Source organism: Colias eurytheme, chromosome 29, assembly GCF_061535395.1.
Source record: "Colias eurytheme isolate Ceu_HAF_F1 chromosome 29, ilColEury1 Martin Lab GWU primary, whole genome shotgun sequence".
Taxonomy (NCBI): domain Eukaryota; kingdom Metazoa; phylum Arthropoda; class Insecta; order Lepidoptera; family Pieridae; genus Colias; species Colias eurytheme.
The window spans coordinates 5,834,671-5,855,447 of record NC_143008.1 but is presented as its reverse complement, the minus strand read 5'-3'; the positions used below and the strand labels follow the sequence as shown (position 1 = coordinate 5,855,447).

General features: G+C 34.6%; 2 protein-coding genes across 3 annotated transcripts in view; one reads left to right on the top strand and one right to left on the bottom strand.

The window, feature by feature from the left end:
- LOC149896293 (glutamate receptor ionotropic, kainate 2-like) overlaps positions 1–10,868 on the top strand; it is a 28,513-nt gene extending 17,645 nt beyond the window's left edge. The window contains exons 14-19 of one of the 2 annotated variants that reach the window (XM_090118187.1): positions 138–335; positions 4,682–4,882; positions 5,843–6,026; positions 6,894–7,021; positions 9,695–9,802; positions 10,747–10,868. In XM_090118187.1, coding sequence (XP_089974313.1) covers positions 138–335; positions 4,682–4,882; positions 5,843–6,026; positions 6,894–7,021; positions 9,695–9,802; positions 10,747–10,794 — 867 coding nt within the window. In that variant the 3' untranslated portion in view covers positions 10,795–10,868. Of the gene's footprint in view, positions 1–137; positions 336–4,681; positions 4,883–5,842; positions 6,027–6,893; positions 7,022–9,694; positions 9,808–10,724 lie in introns of both variants that reach the window. The other variant, XM_090118186.1, reaches the window with a different exon arrangement.
- Positions 10,869–16,046: 5,178 nt separating this feature from the next.
- Positions 16,047–17,682, bottom strand: LOC149896292 (uncharacterized). Its single transcript, XM_090118416.1, has 4 exons — positions 17,634–17,682; positions 17,016–17,052; positions 16,599–16,719; positions 16,047–16,151 (listed from the first exon to the last, which is right to left on the bottom strand). Exons 1-4 carry the CDS (start codon positions 17,680–17,682, stop codon positions 16,047–16,049), a joined length of 312 nt encoding a protein of 103 aa, XP_089974542.1.
- Between the last annotated feature and the right edge of the window lie 3,095 nt (positions 17,683–20,777).

Genomic DNA, 20,777 nt, shown 5'->3' with positions numbered 1-20,777 from the left:
GCCTATATGTTGACCCGACCTGTTAGTAGTATTCAAACAAAATTTGAATTAAATCTAAGTACTTTTTAGGTTTAGCCCGGACATACATACGACAAAATTTTTTTTTGGAATGATAAATCATAAAATAAACTTTTCAGGCAACATCAACGCGAATAGTAGGTGGTATTTGGTGGTTCTTCACACTAATCATACTATCATCGTATACCGCGAATTTGGCTGCCTTCCTCACGGTAGAACGGACAGTATTACCGATACAAAGCGCAGCGGATTTAGCAGCTCAGAACAGTGTGCAGTATGGGACACTCAATGGAGGGTCTACTATGACGTTCTTTAGAGTGAGTTTTTTGAAGATTTTTTGTAGTTTTAGGTTATATAAATACATATTAATATTTAATCGATGTATCGTAATTGCGTCTTTCCAAACTATACAAGGCCAGTACGCAACGGTGTGAAACTAATCACGTATAGTTTGGAAATAACTTTTTTACAAAGTTCTTCCAATCTATACAACAGCAGTACGCAAGTACTCGCGTATACTTTGTAGTGAAGTAAGTAAGAATAGCGCTCCAAAATATACAGCGCCAGTACGCATGCGGACTAATCGTGTATGTTTCGGAGTAAGCGCGGCGTCTTTCCATTGCTCGCGCTTATATTATTGTATTGCTGTTTTGAAATCTATTATCAAAATGCATGTGTATTGTGTATGCAATGTTGCGTACTGGTCGTATATTTTTTGTATCGAGGATGCTTGTGTCTTCGTTCCCGACTATACTGCACGACTTACAATTGACAATAGTGCTAAAATGTAAGAACCTAATAAGTCCAGAAGAAGACGGTTGCGAGGCGACGGAGCCCCGCTTCGCGGGGCTTCTATTTTTGTGTAGTTAAAAAAAACACGAACCTAACCTAACACACAGGTAACCCTTATATCTGTTACCTATTAATTTTTCTAAGCTCACCTAATAATATTTTATTCCATATTTTACTGAATCAATCAAGAAGAATAAAAGTAGATAGATATAGCTGTACAAGTCTTTGATTGCCTACGCTTATTGCACGCCTCATAAGCGAAGCGTTGAGGTGGGTACTACTGTCGCTTCGCGCAAAACATCTGATTTTTCAAACTTAAAATGTCTTTATGTATCATACATTGCACTTGTAAGATAATACATACACACACATATTAAGAAAAAACACTATTTTTAACGTTCATGATATTTTTGATGTCATTTTTGTTATTTAAACTAGTTAAAAAACAGTTTAAAAAAGTTCTGTCTTGGACGTCCGTGTGTCTGTATGTGCGGATCCTTTTTCTTGTTAACACGATAGCGACCGAATTACTTTACTAATCGAGTCTTTTTTTTTCTCTTACGCTTGAGTATGCTCAGGAATAGAACCCTTTCATTTTTCAGGGTCTGATTCGATGTGGTTTAATTGTTATTAAATAAACAAAAAAAAACTCGGATGTTTTTTTTTTTTTTTTTTTTTTGAAGTGAATTTTTATATTTTTATTGAAATTGATTCCAGAAGATTACTGGGAACTTTAAAAATTCATTTTGTTACTTTTATTAGTAGGTACGATCCTTATAAGTATTTTAGTGTATTCAACCAACTTAAAAAAGTGTGACTATTTTACAACAATTTCAATATGAATTGTATTATTGTATACAATATCGAAGCTTTTTAAGAAATGTATAAAATACTTTTTTAAGAATTATTATCATACATAATATTATGTTACCGGCAATATATTAAAACCGGCATTGTATGCAATTCTTAGTAAATGTATGTTATTCCGAGAAACAGTCGGAATGAAATAAATTAAATTCGTCACATTACCTACTTATATCTTTAAATCTGAACTTTTTCTAAGTAGCAAACACATTTGCAAATGTGGGTGGTTTTTGGGGTAGCTATTAACCAATATGAGGCCAAAACTAAAATCCAAGATGGCGCCGACGAAAATTTGAAATCTTTTCGTCATGGGTGTCATTTTCATGTTTTTTGGGGTAGCTATTAACGAATATGAGGTTTTCGTCGGCGCCATCTTGGATTTTAGTTTTGACCTCATATTGGTTAATAGCTACCCCAAAAACCATGAAAATGACACCCATGACGAAAAGATGTACAATTTTCGTCGGCGCCATCTTGGATTTCAGTTTTGACCTCATATTCGTTAATAGCTACCCCAAAAACTATGAAAATGACACCCATCACGAAAAAAGTCAAATTTTCGTCGACGCCATCTTGAATTGTTTTACCCCACCAATCTATTAAACAACCCATAAAAAAGAGGATCTCAGGCAAGGTAATTTTTAAAACATAATTTTAAATTACAAATAATTGGAATATGAAACTTATACAGTTTACTCTTTTATAGTATCAAATATTTCAAATCACGAAAAAGACAGTGCACGCACAATAATCTTTTTTATTTCGTTTTTATTTTTGGCACGAGGAGCGCCGAGCGATATACCCGTCCTTCCAAGAGCGCTTCTGAGCGTGGTCTGACGAACCGCGAGAACAAAATGTATGAAGAAATCGACAAGTATTTTTAATTTAGCTCATAATTGAAATAAAATTTTGATTTAGATTCATAAAAATTACACCATATATAAAGGACTATAATATTATATCCCTCAATAGTTAAGAAGATAGATTAGGCTCTTAATTTTCCTAAAATTGTACCGTTTTAGACCCCATTTTTTTTCATTTTATGCGTTTATTGTGATGGGAAAAACTTATTTGAGCGACAATTTTGTATGACGTCGTACAATTTTTATAAGATGAACGTAGAGCTGAATATATCATCTTTAAATTAAGATATTACTATGTTCTCACGTGTAATTGCTTTAAGTTAAAATGGTACCGTAAAACAGCGTGTTTTTGTAAAAATACGTAATAGCGTCCTTAATCAAGTTTTCACTTCTGCCGGCACTTCCGGAGTGCAACCCGTCTTTTTTTTTGTAAGAAATACTATTTTTGTGCTTGAAAACCTGCGTCGAATGCCGTCAAGCGCGTCAAAATCGAACTATGCGTTCCAAAGATATCGCGGTTCCAAAATTTCCTAAATAACCTTTTCTTTGAATAAGTGAATAAGTCTCAGAGGTCTCAGATTTCATCAACTTGACCGAAACTACCGATTGTCAGATTTTTGTCGAGAATATTACTTATTTTACCAACTTACCGGAAGTAATTTATCGGATAATTAATCAAAGTAGTAGTTCTCAACAATAGCATTTAGCGGATTTCTAACAAATTAACTTGTTTGAAAACAACCAGTGCAAATTAGACAAAATAAATTTATTGACTCATAAAAAAACGATTTTCTACAATTTAAAAAAAAATTTTTTGAACTGTAGTATCCTAGTGGTGTGTGTAGGATACTATCTACTTCTGAGATAACTATATGTGATCATATTGCACGCCTCATAAGCGAAGCGTTGAGGTGGGTACTACTGTCACTTCGCGCAAAACATCTGATTTTTCAAACTTAAAATGTCTTTATGTATCATACATTGCACTTGTAAGATAATACATACACACACATATTAAGAAAAAACACTATTTTTAACATTCATGATATTTTTGATGTCATTTTTGTTATTTAAACTAGTTAAAAAACAGTTTAAAAAAGTTCTGTCTTGGACCTCCGTGTGTCTGTATGTGCGGAGGATTTTCTTGTTAACACGATAGCGACCGAAATACTTTACTAATCGAGTCTTTTTTGTTCTCTTACGCTTGAGTATGCCTAGGAATAGAACCCTTTCATTTTTCAGGGTCTGATTCGATGTGGTTTAATTGTTATTAAATAAACAAAAATAATAATTAATAAATAATTATTAAAAAAAAATTATGAGGCGTGCACTTTTGGATTTTCCAAACTATTTATTATTTCGCTCAAGCGTAAGTGATGTAGTAGGTATATTTAGTTATATTTTGCGTACTGATCGTGTATAGTTTGGAACGAAGAAGCAAGCATCCGCGTTACAAAGTATACACGATCAGTACGCAAAATTCGTGTATATTTTGTAATAACAAACTTAAAAACAGCATTACAAAGTATACACGAGCAGTTTCCTATGGTTGCGTTCTGGCTATGTATAGTTTGTAAATACGCATCGTAATTCGTATGTATCGATGATCTAATTTCTTCTAATCTTTAAAAAAATACGTATATTTATAAAGTACTAGCAAACCCGGCGAACTCCGTTTCGCCACCAGATGGCTTCATTTTATGTAACATTTCATTTTTTCCCACTTTTCTGTTGAAATTTTTCTCAAATTTTTTGCTATAAACCTCAAAACCGTAGAAATGGGTTCGTGTCTTCTGGAGTTATAGCGTGAGGAAGGAAAACCCGACTTATTTTTTTATAGTAGATTACTTCTCTTCACGAATTATCTTTTTCAAAAGCTTTAAGTCTTTTCAAATGCTTTAACATCTATTCAATATCCTATTCTTACAATTTTGAAGTGAAAACTTCTTTAGCGGCGTTGAGCACTTTTTCTGTAATGGGTATAAAATCTTAAACTCGCGTCAGGACACGTGACCTGATCGAAAAAGCGTAAGACGGATACCATTCCAAAATATCAAACATGCTCTACGTTAATAATTAAGTTTTCACTTCTGCACTCCCGGAGTGCAACCCGTCTTTTTTTTATAATTTTCTCCACTTCCCAGGACTCCAACATAGACATATACCAGCGTATGTGGCAACACATGTCAACTGCCTCCCCTCCAGCGCTAGTTTCCTCTTACGAGGAGGGAGTTAGAAGGGTTTTGGGGGGAAACTACGCGTTCCTAATGGAGTCTACCATGTTGGACCATAGAGTACAGAGGGATTGTAATTTGACACAAATTGGAGGGCTGTTGGATTCGAAGGTAAATCAAAATGAATAAAATTCATAAAAAGATTGGATGTGCAATCGTTGTAATTAAGGAATAGTTGTGGACCTAATACTGGACTTGTGGCACCTCTCTAAATATAGACTATAAATGTGACTGCTTTAAAAGTGAAGTCCCATGTCCCCTAGTGGGGTAAGGGGCAGATGCTTTATACATCTGTTTCACTGATCGATTTTCTTTGTGGACAAGTAGGTGATCACCCTTGTATGTCCTACCAGACCGAGACAATTTTTTTTCTTCGTGTCCACCGGGAATCGAACCCAGGACCCTCGGTGCTACGCTCACACGTCACTTTGTCGTTGCTTTAATTGTTCCCAAATAGTGGCAATTTTTTTTATTTTATTGTTAAAATATTATAAACTTACAGATTTCATTATAGTATAGGGAAGTTTTTTATCGTAAATAGTATTGAATAGTCATCTAGATTTAGGAAAAAAAATATTTTGAATGTTTTTCATCCATATTTTTGAAGTGAAACTTCTTTACCGGGGCTGGAAAAAAATTTAGTGTAACGTTTTTTCGTTACGCGTGACATTTTTCCGTTACGCGCCATCTTTTTCTTATCCCTACCACGCGTGATTCAACGTATTTCTGTAAAGTTGCATATAGTAAATTATTTTTTGAAAAATAAGGTCATAAAGAAGTTTCACTTCTTACGTGTGTACACTAGTACACGCACACATTTTTTGTTCTATACAGTTTTAAAAATATCTATAAGCATTTTTAATCTATAAAACATACAATAAAAAGAGCGTCTGCCGAGCACATAATTATATCACAAGTGAAACTTATTTGGCAAGATTTAAACATACCAAAATCGTCGCCTTACTCCGTGACGTGACGGTATTGCTATGAGGCGACCTTGAAATTTTACTCTCAACGAAGTTTCACTTTAAAAGTTTGAGTTTGAGTTTGAGTTTGAAAAATATTCTCCAGGGTTACGGCATAGCAACATGGAAAGGCAGTCCATGGCGGGACAAGATATCGCTAGCCATACTGGAGTTACAGGAAAAAGGAGTAATACAGATACTCTATGACAAATGGTGGAAAAATACGGGCGATGTATGTAACCGTGATGGGAAGGATAGTAAAGCTAATCCGCTGGGCGTTCAGAATATTGGTAAGGAAAAGTTTTTAAATTAATATTTTTTGATTAATTTGCTGTCAATTAAATTTTCTGCCATTAATTAAAAATAGATTATTATTAAGAAAAGATTGGGAAAATTGTAAGGAATCTTAAAAAAATTGTGCTCTAATATTTACAAAAAAAAAAAAAACAATATGAATTTATCAGGTGAAATTTTTTAAGTTTGGCTTTAAAATATGATGAATTACATTTTGAAGAATAGGTATCAATAATTCATATCCCTTATATCCCTTATATTTTGGTAATAACAACATGAATGGTAAAAGCAATAAGGGTGAAAAAACCCGAATGGAACGAAGTTACTAAAATAACAGGCTTGCTTTTAACAACAAACAACAACAACTTAAAACTATAGCAAAGTGTTATTACAAGTTTTCGTCTTATTTTTTTTCGTCTAGTTCCGTCATCACGCGCGATAAGTAACTTCGTTCCAAAAAATATTTCTTATGTTATGAATTAGGATTTTCAATTCATTGAAAATGCGTCTTTATAGACATTTTAGTAAATTTATAATTCCTCTATTATTTTTTTAGAAACTTTGATGAACTTCAATTAATTTATTACAAAACTAGATTTCCGCCCGCGGCTTCGCCCGCGTTTTCAAAGGAAAACCCGCATAGTTCCCGTTCCCGTGGGATTTCCGGGATAAAACCTATCCTATGTGTTAATCCAAGTTACCCTCTATATGTGTGCTAAATTTCATTGTAATCGGTTCAGTAGTTTTTACGTGAGAGAGTAACAAACATCCATACATCCATACATCCATACATCCATACATCCATACAAACTTTCGCCTTTATAATATAGTATTAAGATATAATTTTTTGAATACATTTTCAGGTGGAGTATTCGTCACACTTCTATGTGGCTTGGTTCTGGCCATAGTGGTGGCCATTTTAGAGTTCTGTTGGAACACGAGGAAAAACGCGTCGCAGGGTAGGCAGTCCTTGTGCAGTGAAATGGGTCAGGTAAATATAAACTACACAATAGAATCTAGGGATATTTTATATTTCATCAAGATATCAAAAAATGTATGAACAATTTTCTGACTGTACATATATAAAATGGTAATATCACACAGTATTAATTTTGATTATAATTGAAATAGCCTTGTAAGATCTACTAATAATAATTGACAATCGTTCTTTTTTGTGATTACTTAAAATTTAGCGTCAGTCTCGCTATGTCTGGTGACTGGTCCCATGTTCTTTGCAAGTCTACACAGAATTGTTTTATAAAAAAATGTGTGCGTGTACTAGAGTACACACGTAAGAAGTGAAACTTCTTTATGTCCTTATTTTTCAAAAAATAATTTACTTTATACAATATTAAAGAAATACGTTAGTCACACGCTCGTCGCTACCTACTTAAATTTATTTACACCGGCCGCTGCTGCAACTCGCTCGCTTCGCTTGCTTGGCTCGTGCGGTAGTTCAAAAGTTAACCTAAGATGCTCGTCGCTTCGCTCCTCGCTACCTATTTACATATTTACACCGGCTGCTGCGGCAACTCGCTCGCTTCGCTCGCTCGGCTCGTGCGGTAGTTCAAAAGTTAACCTAAGATGCTCGTCGCTTCGCTCCTCGCTACCTATTTACATATTTACACCGGCTGCTGCGGCAACTCGCTCGCTTCGCTCGCTCGGCTCGTGCGGTAGTTCAAAAGTTAACCTAAGATGCTCGTCGCTTCGCTCCTCGCTACCTATTTACATATTTACACCGGCTGCTGCGGCAACTCGCTCGCTTCGCTCGCTCGGCTCGTGCGGTAGTTCAAAAGTTAACCTAAGATGCTCGTCGCTTCGCTCCTCGCTACCTATTTACATATTTACACCGGCTGCTGCGGCAACTCGCTCGCTTCGCTCGCTCGGCTCGTGCGGTAGTTCAAAAGTTAACCTAAGATGCTCGTCGCTTCGCTCCTCGCTACCTATTTGAATATTTACGCCGGCCACTGCCGTTTTCAGCTTATAAAGGATTTCGACTTAGGCGGATTTTGATTGGACAGAGAGTTTGAGGTTTATTCTTATAAATTTTGAATTCATAAAATTATAATTGAACACCTGACACCAATCAAGCAAACACGTGTTTACGTGAGTCATAGATTTATTATCGTATACTCCTAAAATGTTTTCTAAGAAACAATAGTGTACTTACATTGTCGGCACGTTCTTAAAGTCGGTAACTTATTTTTGTTCGAACAATAGAGGTAATAAATTCCTAATGATCAAGTTGTAAAGGTTGTAAAATAAAAAATATTCTATATTAAAACGTATATAATATAATATGTGCGTCATTAATTTCTGACTGTTTCGAAATTTGTGTAAATAAAATTTGTAAAAAATCAATAAAATAAAACAATTGAGTAAAGATCTATAGGCATATTATGTATGTATTTATACAAGATATGTATATATATTTATACAGGGAACTTCTCAACGTGTTATCTATGAAATTATACTTTTACTCAATTGTTTAATTTTATTTACACACTGTTTTATTTTGCACCAAATCTCGAAACAGTCAGAAATTAATGACGCACATAGTACTTACATAATATATATACATATTAAGACAGAGATGAAAAATAAATAACATGATCACGCCCACGTGTTGGTGTTTTACAAAATTCAATCAAAAACTGAGAATAACTGTAAATATTTTAGAATTAGAAAAATAAATATATATACCACAATAACATTCAAGTATTAGAAAAAATTTTTACATAATTCCACCCACGTGTTAGTGTATCTATACATATTATCTATACATATTATAATAAAATTGAAAAAATTGAAAAATACAATCAAAAAGTGAGGTTAATTTTAAATAACTTAGAAAAATAAATACCATAATTACACCTAAGTATTAGAAAAAGATATGTAATTACTTACTTTTTTTTGAAATTCACTGGAATTAGAATTAAAATAAACACTTTGATTGTGCTGATCACTTTAATATAATATTATCACGTCACTATAGAGCGTTGGAAATAAATACGAGTGCAATAGAAAAACGGTCAAGTAAAGTGGTAGGACGTATGTTAAAACGATACGCTATCCCTACTCCGCTGGAGAAAGTATACGTCGAATCACGCGTGGTAGGGATAAGAAAAAAAATGTCACGAGTACGGCGTAACGCAAAAATGTAACGCGCGCGGCGTAACGCAAAAAATGTAACGCGCGCGGCGTAACGCAAAAAATGTCTCACAAAATTTTTGTCCACCCCCGATAAAGAAGTTTCACTTCAATAAAAAAAAATGTGCGCGTGTACTATAATAGTGTACACAGTACACACGTAAGAAGTGAAACTTCTTTAGGACCTTTTTTTTCAAAAAATAATTTACCTACTATAATATGCAACTTTACAGAAATACGTCGAATCACGCGTGGTAGGGATAAGAAAAAAATGGCGCGTAACGGAAAAATGTCACGCGGAACGAAAAAATGTTACACTAAATTTTTTTCCAACCCCAATAAAGAAGTTTCACTTCAAAAATTAAAAAGTTCTGATATTTCGTTTTTTATTGCATTCAAATGCTTTATAAGTATTAATTTTGAAAGAATAGAAAACATTCGATCATAACATTTAAGTATATATCAATTTCCATAGTGAAATTTGTTAAAAATCCGGGGTAATTATTAATTCCAGGAGCTCCGCACAGCGATGCGAGGCGGTTCATCCAGGACGGTGCTAAAGCCTGGTTGCTCCAGATGCTCTCCAGCCACACACGTGCCACCAGCTCCAGCTAGATATGAGGTAAACTAGGTTTCTAATTATTTGTTTTTATTATTTCTTTAATGTTTTTGAAGTGAAAACTTCTTTAGCGGCGTTGGGTATAAAATCTTAAACTCGCGTCAGGACACGTGGCCTGATCGAAAAAGCGTAAGACGGATTTTTTTTTATCCCTTATATTCCATGCGTAAGACGGATCCCATTTCAAAATATCAAACATGCTGAACGTTAATAATCAAGTTTTCACTTCTGCCGGCACTCCCCCAGTGCAACCCGTCTTTTTTTTAAAGTGCGTGTCATATGGCTCGATCACATGGCTCGATCTTTATCTGCTTCGCAGAATAATTGCTTCGCGAAACTTCCGCTCTGTGTTACACAAGACAGTTATATGGCATATTATGATAATTATATTATGTATTTAGATATAAGTCATATATTATGTAAAATTGAATTTTAATATTGACATGATTTTAAAAAAAGCAACTATGGAGTTTCGTGCCGATTCTTCTCCATAGATACTGCATTTCGGTGGTAAATGTTAAAAATATGTAATGACGATTCGAAAGTGCTTCTAAAAGAAGTCTAATCGAATAAATAAATGTTTGAGTTTGAGCCATCCGGTTTCCATAACACAAGCGAAAGCTTAGTATGGGATCAGATCGTGCCATGTGTGAAAATTGTTCTGGAATATTTATTTATGTATCTGTATGTATCTGTATGACCGCCTCCTCGGTACAGTGGTTGACGCGTGAGCGTAGCACCGAGGGGCCCTGGGTTCGATTCCCGGTGGAGATGAAGAAAAAAAAATGTCTCGGTCTGGCAGGACACAGAAGGCTGATCAATTACTTGTTCCTAGGAAAATCGATCAGTGAAACAGATGTATAATGCATCTGCCCCTTACCCCACTAGGGGACATGGGACTTCACATGTATCTGTATATTATGGTTCTATACTTGACGTGTGTCCAGGCGGACGCGTCAAGCACAGTGGAGCTCAAGGAACTGCGCTGGTCATAGCGCGGGGCGCGGCGCGGCGTCTCCGCGCCCGCCTCGCCCGCGCCTGCACCCGCTCGCTCCCGACATACACATACACGTATGTATCGTAGTCTAATTGCCACTTGTCACTTGTCACTTGTTACATCGCTACCGCCCAGATACACACACACACAAGCTACAAAGCTTACTTGCCACTTGTTACTTGTCATATCCTTGCCGCGCCTGATAGACGCTCGCATGTGCGTATTTGTAGCTCACTAGCCATTAGCCACTTGTCACTTATACCAAGCACCCTCCCGCGCCTGCCCCGACAAATACACACACGTATGTATTTGTAGCTTACTTGCCACTTGTCACTTGACACTTCTCACCTGTCACTTGCCACTTGTTAATTGTAATTTGCCACTTGTCACTCCTCTCATGCCCGATCCCGACATACACATACACGTATGTATTTGTAGCTTACTTGCCACTTTTCACTTGTCATAAACCTACCGCCCCCGATAGAAACACATACGTGAGTACCGTAGTATATTTATTTACCCTTTATTGTACAACAGTCATATAAAATAAAAGTAAAACAAAACCATAAGTGTACAAATAACGGCCTTAAATATTTGCTGCCTACTTGTCACTTGTCATACCCCGCGCGCCCCCGCCACACACAAGCCTATATAGCTTGTAGTTGTACACTATTCTTAGACAATAAAAATGCCTGTTTTAGTTTTTTGTACTTTTAATGTTTGTTAAAGGTTTCTTATTAAAAATAAATGTATATATCACATATTTCTATAATTTTCAGACTCAACAAGTACTCTACGAAGAACTTCGTCGTACGTCCTGAAGGAGCCTCGAGAGAAGAAACATGTTCAAATAGTTGCCTAAATCTAAATGTAGATTTTTTACTGCCGTTTCTAATAACCTATTATATCTATAAAAATATTATTTATCAATATTATTTGATTTCATATTTAATAATTATACTTATGTCTGTTACATAAGATAGGAATAGTACAGGCCCTTTTGAAGAACCCTGAAGAACACCGTGTAATATACATTCAACTTATTAATGGTTTCTGCGAATATTAACTAATGAATATATCAATTCTATTTGTTATTTAAGAACGAAATTCATGTTTCATTTAATTAGTTTTTTTTATAATTTGAAGTTGAAAATATAAGGAAAAATTACATAAGCAACCATGTCTAAAGCATTATGGAACACAATCCTATATTTTGTCATAGCCATATAATATTCAAGTCATTTATATAAACGAATTCGCCTATTTATATTTGGCCTATAATATATTTCCTTAAGATTTGAAATTTTTGAAGTGGAACTTTAGGCGCGTTGAAAATAAGTAAAGCGACGATTTTGGTATCTTTCAACCTTGCCAAAGAAGTTTCACTTCTGACACGTGTGCTCATTCTCTTTTTCTGTATATTTTTGGTGCATTTTGGCTAAATAAATTTAAAGTCAACACGATTTCTTTATGAATTTTATTTAATTACTAGCGGCCCGCCCCGGCTTCGCCCGTGGTACATATGAAAAATAGATGTTGGCCGATTCTCAGACTTACCCGATATGCACAGAAAATTTCATGAGAATCGGTCCACCCGTTTCGGAGGAGTATGCAGACTAATATTGTGACACGAGAATTTATATATAAGATTTATCTATTTAAGTTTGAAATTGACGAGGTTATTAGAAACGTTCAAATAAAAATAAGATCTTTCACAAATATTTAATTTAGATTAAATTACTTATAATTCTTGTATAAAATATATATTTATTGAGGATGTAATATGATTATAATGATATGTATTAAATGATACAGCTATTTTGTGTACAACTGTAATTCGTGGGATTTTTTAAATAAGTAGATTTGTTGTAGGTATTACAAATATTTTACATTAAAAAAAAAATTATTTTACATTTTGCCCCTGCGGCAGGTACGTGAGTAGCCGGCTTTATATGCAACTAGCGGTCCGCCCCGGCTTCGCCCGTGGTACATATTTCGCAATAAAAGGTAGCCTATGTTCTTTCTCAGGGTATAAAGATTGTCTGTGCCAAATTTTATCAAAATCGGTTGAGAGGTTTAAGCGGGAAAGCGTAACAGACAGACATACAGAGTTACTTTCGCATTTATAATATTATTACAGTAGGCATTTATTTAATTCCTCTAAATTATAAATCACACAGATAATTATTCTAAAACCGACCATATTGTAAACGACATAGGATTCAATTTTCATCTATAGTTAAATCGTCTAAATCCAAGATAATCTTGATTTATTATCAGTATTATCTATTTATTTCAAATCCTACGAATTGTGTTCATACAAATTTATAACGATTATAAAACACGTATAATTTATGCGCGTATAATATTTATTTAATGTAAATGTTTTGAATTGTTTGTTGTGTGGATATAGATTGTGTCTACTTGTATACGATCCGGTACAAAAAAACTTAAAATACTTAAAAACCTATTACAACTTACTTATTGTAAGAATGCATAGGTTGCCTGGAAGAAATCGCTTCAAAGTGATAAGGCCGCCAATTTGTACGGTGAAGATTCCTTTTCTATGATATTGTATTTTATATAATAAAGTGTTTCTCTCCACGGGTACCGCCTTAAGGAAGATACCCGGTCCTTTGGAAGGCTTACATGGGGACACAGGTTCAATACGCAGAGGCACAGATAATTATTGTGACTGTCAAATATTAATGTGCAATAAAATAAATTTACGACTATAACCTATCCTATATTTCAAATTAGATTAAACATCACACGGGGTGTAAATCAAATTTAAAATCGGGTCAGTAGTTTTGGAATCCATCGCGGACAAAGTGACACGTACCTTTTATATATACCTAATTTATTGAAGTGAAACTTTTTTATCGGGGTTGGAAAAAAATTTAGTGTCACATTTTTTCGTTACGCGTGACATTTTTCCGTTACGCGCCATCTTTTTCTTATCCCTACCACGCGTGATTCGACGTATTTCTGTAAAGTTGCATATAGTAAATTATTTAAAAAAAAATAAGGTCATAAAGTAGTTTCACTTCTTTCGTGTGTACCTACACTAGTACACGCACATATTTTTTTTTATTATTAATTTATAACTTTGCAAAGAGAGCGTTTTTTGTACCGGATCATACTTCACAATAGTGTAACGCTAGAGTAATTATAAGATTTTGTACAGCGTATGTATGGTATAATAAATTATCACATGAAACGGAAGTTAGTCTTACTATAAGGGTATTACGCATAGTTCCCGTTCCCGTGGGATTTCCGTGATGAAACCTATCCTATGTGTTAATCCAAGTTACCCTCTATATGTGTGCTAAATTTCATTGTAATCGGTTCAGTAGTATTTGCGTGAAAGAGTATTCAAACACACACACACACATCCTCACAAACTTTCGCATTTATAATATTTTATTAAGTATAATTTAACAATTAGATAACTATTAGGAATTCACACCATTAACACTCAATAAAAATCCATACAAATAATATTTTATTGCGTACTAGCTTCCGCCCGCGACTCCGTCCGCGCGGATGTCGGTCTTCGCGTGGATGGTCTCCATTTTGATTAACTCTGACAATGACATCTTATAAATATCTATTGGACCCGAATACGGCTAGGCCTATAATAATACGCAACGTGTGTTCGCGGTTCTACAGAACAACGTCTATGGATAAAACTGAAAAATTAAGATTAATTTTTTTTCTACATATTTTTCCAGGATAAAAAGTATCCTATTTTACGCCCAGGATAATAAGGTATAATTATACCAAGTTTCATCGAAATCGAACCGTTAGTTTTCACGTGATGTCTTCACATACAGACAGACAGACAAAAAATTTTTTAATCACATATTTGGGTTTGGTATCGATCCAGTAACACCCCCTGCTATTTATTTTTTCAATATTTTCAATGTACAGAATTGACCCTTCTACAGATTTATTATATGTATAGATGATTTTTACAGAATTTTGTGACATACTCAGAAATAAAACTTGTTCCTCTTTAAAAACTTATTTTGGACTATTATGTATTCTTTGACTATATATTTAAACATTATAGGTAATGTTTGCGTTTCAAAAGTTATCAATGTATACTGTATAGATAAAATCAGTTTTATGTGATAATTTATTTTTAATGTAATAGCTGATGTTGAACATGGCATGGGGCAACAGATTTTTTTGTTCGATAAAATGAGGATAACATAGTGAAGTCTGAACTAAAAAAGACGTGTGGCACTCGGAGACTGTCGCGGTAAAGCTATTGCATAGCTTCTATCGCAGGCCTTGAGCGCGGGGACCGAATCCAGAAATTGCGTAACGAAAAACCTCACGCTCCCCACTCCGACGGGCACGGAGGTGTGGCTTGAAGGCATGCAATAGCTTTACCGCGGCAGTCCCCGAGTGCCACACGTCTTTTTTTCTATGTTTTTATTGATAAGGCTCGCTTCCCATGTTCCTATTATAACTCAATCTTAATCTGTTTTAATGACATTTGTTTTTATGCGTAATAAAATGCGTAAAAAATAAAATCTATTGATTAATTATCTTTGATATCACTACTTGAAGTTGGAAGTTTAAAAAAATACGTTTTTAAACATATTTAAACGATTTTTAATTCGATATTTAATTCTTTAAACAAATAGATTTTTAATATATAAAAAGTCTGTTTTTTGTACTATATAAAATATACGAGGAGTGACGTCATCAGTAATGTTTGGTGTTCATCGTGATTGTAATATCGAGATTTGTAATAAAATGCGTTAATAATATTGTCTGGTTTTATTTTGTGACTATTTTCAATAGAGAACTTCTATTTAATAATAATTCGACACTGATAATATAAAAAAAAATGTTTGATTGAATGCGCTAATCTCAGGAACTACTGTGCCGATTTGATGAAAATTTTCAAATTACTATAATACAAAATTTTCCTAGTCATTTTTCACCCTTATGAAAAAAAGTTACAACACAGAGTTAAAAGTGATAAGTAATCACTTGTTAATGTGTGACGTATGTTAGGAACGGAAGGATTGATTTTGATATACCTAGTTATAGAAAAAAATGTATACCTAAGGAAGGAGATGTAGGTTAAAGAGAAAAAACAAAATTTTCTATTTATCAAAATTTATTTTATAATTATAACCACATTACTTCATAGGTATAACAAAATATCAGGTATTATTACGAAAAATTAAGAACACATGATACTATAGGTATTTTCCTAAGTATCTTCCTCTAGTACAGTCTATGATGAATAAGCTTGTTTCTTAATTTATATAATTCATTGTTAATCTTCGTTAACGGACTCAATCCGCGTTTCAGAAAATCCACGGGCAGCACCTGAAAAAAGAAAATTATATCTATATACATAATTACATACATTACATAATTATTATAAAACTATTCATTAAAAAAACCGCATCAAAATCGGGTGCGTAGTTTTAAAGATCTAAGCATGCATAGGGAAAGATCTAGGTGATCCGATTTTAATATTATTTGAAATATGGCGTCTACCAGTTGGTTCCATTTAAATTTTCAGGACCAGGATTTTTCAATTTATCTGCGCAATATAACATCACCACTGCTTGAACGGTGAAGGAAAATATCGTTAAGAAACCGACATGTCGAAGAATCAAAAGTTCGACGACATATTATGACATCTGCCAACCTGCACTTGGCCAGTGTGGTGGATTACGGCTTGATCCCATGTGGCCCGGGCAACGGAGGCCCATGTCCCAGCAGTGGGAACGAAATGGGCTACTGATTATGATGACGAAGACATCTTACCTCTGCATCATGGCTTATTTCAAGTAGCTTTTTCCCAGGTCGAAATCTCTCTGACTGTCCGTCTGAATTTTCTTCAGTGCTGTCTCCATGCGTGCCTGATTGCTTTTGAAAAACTATGCAACTGTAATGTACAAATAATCATTATCACTAATATTAAATGTTAACTACTAGGTAATATGTAGGACACACAAAAAAGAGCGTGTCTGCCGAGCACACGTGTCAGAAGTGACTTGAACAAAACCTAAGTGAACTTCTTTGGCAAAATCCAAAAATCCAAAATCGTCGCCTACTCCATGACGTGACGGTATCGCCATGATGCGAACAATAAGTTACTAATCAGTTACTCTAAATGTTAATAATAATAAGTTACTCTTCAAAATCATTAAGTATGAAAATTTTAATAATTATAAAATATACCGTTTTTGTCTGGACCTAGCAGCATTTCCATAGATATCTGTAGAAAGTAAACATTATTTTATAATTATAGGATTACCTATTTATAAGAAACAAGAATTATAGAAAGAAAATATTTATATGTCTTCCAATAACATAAATCTATACTAATATTATAAATGCGAAAGTAACTCTGTCTGTCTGTTACTCAATCACGCCTAAACTACTGAACCAATTTGCATGAAATTTGGTATGGAGATATTTTGATACCCGAGAAAGGACATAGGCTACTTTTTATCGCGAAATATGTACCTACCACGGTTGAAGCCGGGGCGGACCGCTAGTATAAAATGAATCTTTATTTTGCCAATATGTCGACGGTTCGTAACTAGAACGCTTAATTTAACGTTATTGCATTTACCCCGTCGCGTCATCCGGAATTACCCTAATGCACCTCATAGCATTAAAAAAAATGTGTGCGTACACACGTAAGAAGTGAAACTTCTTTATGACCTTATTTTTCGAAAAAAAAAAAATACTATATGCAACTTTACAGAAATACGTCGAATCACGCGTGGTAGGAATAAAAAAAATTGCGCATAACGGAAAAGTTTCACTTCAAAAAATAACAATGTAACTAACCTCTCTGAAACACCAACAGTAATATGATAAATAACATGAAACGGTACATTTTGTAATGATCATATAAAATATATTTTTCTGCTTTATATATTTAATTGTTTCTACTTTTTAGCGTTCCGTTTATCATAGTTACAAATCTCTACGACCTATATGATATTACGTGTATTAGAATCTTTTCATGGATTAAAAACAGCTGATCCAATTTCGATAATAACAATCTAATCTCAGGAACTATTGGTCCGATTTGAAAAATTCTTTCGGTGTTAAATAGCCTATTTATCGAGGAAGGCTATCGGCTATCATCACGCTAAGACCAACAGGAGCGGAGCAATGCGGGTGAAACTGCATAGCTAGTATTACATCTATATATATAAAACTCAAAGGTGACTGATATAGTGATCTATCAACGCACAGCCCAAACCACTGGACGTATCGGGCTGAAATTTGGCATGCAGGTAGACGTTAGGACGTAGGCATCCGCTAAGAAAGGATTTCCCGAAATTCTTGCGGGAACGGGGAAAAACGGGGATGCACGTACAAAGTCGTGGGCTGCTAGTGTTATAATATGTATCTACTATACGGAACCTTTTTAGCAAATCCCTATTCTCGCTTTTTATAATGACATGCGGGTGTAATGACGGTGGAAGTAGGCTTGTAATTTTGTATTTATCTGTTTAAAACTATTATTATTGTAAAAACAATATACCAAAGGTGTGAAAAAATATGATCTCAGTATTTTTTAATATTAGTATGGGCATCTGAACCGATGTTGATGAAATTTAGCACAAAAATAGCTAGAGAAGTTTTATCCCAGAAGTAATACGGGAACGGGAACTATGCTTGACTACACATTCTAAACCGTGGGCGGAAAGCTAGTATATTATCTTAGGTAAAAAAGTAAAGAAATTTTAAACATTCTACACACAATATTTATTAATCTTGATAGTTATGCCTAAGAACTGCCCATGTTTGATTTGGCTTGAAGATGCAATTTTATTATCAACACATTTGTTAAATATTTAGAAGGGTATCGTAGCAGATATCAATTAGGTAGTAAAACATTTTTTGCATTTACTCTAGATCCACATCCCAAAATATTTAATCCATATAATATAAACTATCCCTATATTTATAAGGGCCGATTTTTCAATGCTTGGATAAAACTTATCCGTCCAATAAAGTATTACACGATAAAATTAAAATGTCACGTAAACTGTCAAATACAGGCAATTAGAATACGTTTTTAAAATGGTAGTTTTATACATTATTCGACGAATAAGTTTTATCCAAGCATTGTAAAATCTGCCCTAAACCATACTTAAAACGCAAACCAACATCCGATTCACTAAAAATTAAAATCTAGTGTTCAACCATCAACCAGTCACGTTGACCTCCCCCACCATTTCTTCGAACAAAATTCCATACAAAAAGTGCTCTAGTACCAGAAATGAGGGGTCAATTAGTGTGGTCAGGTAATGAATTTAATTTACGGGCTAAAGGTCACGTCTTGTCAATGTACGCTGATAAACGTGAGGGGCTACGGTTGTAACTTGATAAGAAATATTATTTTTAAGACTTATAATAAAAATTAGTCGGGTTTTCCTTCCTGACGCTATAACTCCAGAATACACGAACCGATTCGTGAGGCTCCGTGAGGTTTATAGCAAAGAAAAGGCTGGTGGCGAACGGAGTTCGCCCGGTTTGCTAGTGACTTATAATTTGGTGGAGTATTTTGGGAACTTTACTGTGTGTGTACTTATTTATCTAGTAACTAGTTGTGTTTAGTAAAGAGAGAAGGTGGGTTTGTTTTCGATGGAGTCATACTTTTACAAAATCTTGTACATTCCGTACACGTACGTTACGTACGACAGCTTTAACACGTTGACTGCGGCACATATATATCTGTACTTTCCATTACTGCGTTACGGGTCGTTTTAAACCTTGTCCTATACCAGACATTGTGGCGGCACGAGGCATATTAAACCCCACCGCCCGTAGGAGATCAAAATCCTTTTTTTGGCGCCAAATAAGACAAAGTGTGCGGCTTTTGTCGTGATTATTATTAACAATGAGTTCATTAACCTAAATCTACCGTCGCCCGTGGTTAGATTAGTTAGTTTAGATTCTATGGGTAAAATAAAATGAGGGGTCTGATGTACTCCATACCGCACTGAACGATAGCAGTTTTTCATATAATTTAGTGATGGGAAAAGAAATATCGACTTTATTTAATTGTATTTATTTATCAAACTTATGGATGTTTTTCATTAAAACAGGCCAAGCAATAATATTTTTTCAGATTTCAGATTTTAGAGTTTCACCACCCGGTTTTTCTTCATCTTCCTCCTTGATTAACTTTTTTCGGCAACGTTTCGACATAATCGGCAGCAGTCGTAATTCGTGGCGTGCTCAGTCTCGAATGTGTTGCACAACACTAACCGCGTGAAGCTAGCTTAGGGTGCGGTACGAGGTTCGCGGGGTACGAGGTTTTCGCAACCTCGTTCCGCACTGTGTTAGAATTTTTATTAGTTCAGTGCGGCACGAGGTCTAAGAAACCCGGTATTAAGGTCGGTATACCATTGAACTAGGAATCAATAGCACATCTCAGATATATAGATATCACTTTCCTACACTGAACCAGATGGAAGTTATGCCTCCCGCACGACAGAGAAGTTTAAGTTTTTTCCTACCGCTATAACGACGAGACACGGACAGGGTGTTTCAAGCCCTGTTTCGCAGCGAACGTGTTAAGTTATCAGAACATAATTCTCAAGAGACATTTGAAAGATTCGCCACCTAAGAATGGACTACGGACATTGGAATATAAATTAAGGATCTAGAATTGTATTCACTATAATGTATGACAAATGTTTACCTTTTGTTTTAATGTTTTAATTTCATTTAATATGTAAAGTGCAAGCCCTATATTGTAGAATGTAGTCTAAACAACATTTTATTTAAAATAAATTTTGTTGGGATTATATTTTAGCAATATTAATTTATTTTTGTTGCACATAACATGTATCATAATTTTCGTATTTTCTTTCTTCTCTAAATCCGTTAAAACAATCCATACTAATATTATAAATGCGAAAGTAACTCTGTCTGTCTGTCTGTTACTCAATCACGCCTTAACTACTGAAC

Coding starts and splice junctions, on each gene's coding strand:
- LOC149896292 (XM_090118416.1), bottom strand. CDS start 17,682: ATGTACCGTTTCATGTTATTTATCATATTACTGTTGGTGTTTCAGAGA. Junction 17,053..17,633: donor ACTGTTGGTGTTTCAGAGAG/GTTAGTTACATT, acceptor TACTTTCTACAG/ATATCTATGGAAATGCTGCT. Junction 16,720..17,015: donor GCTAGGTCCAGACAAAAACG/GTATATTTTATA, acceptor TGTACATTACAG/TTGCATAGTTTTTCAAAAGC.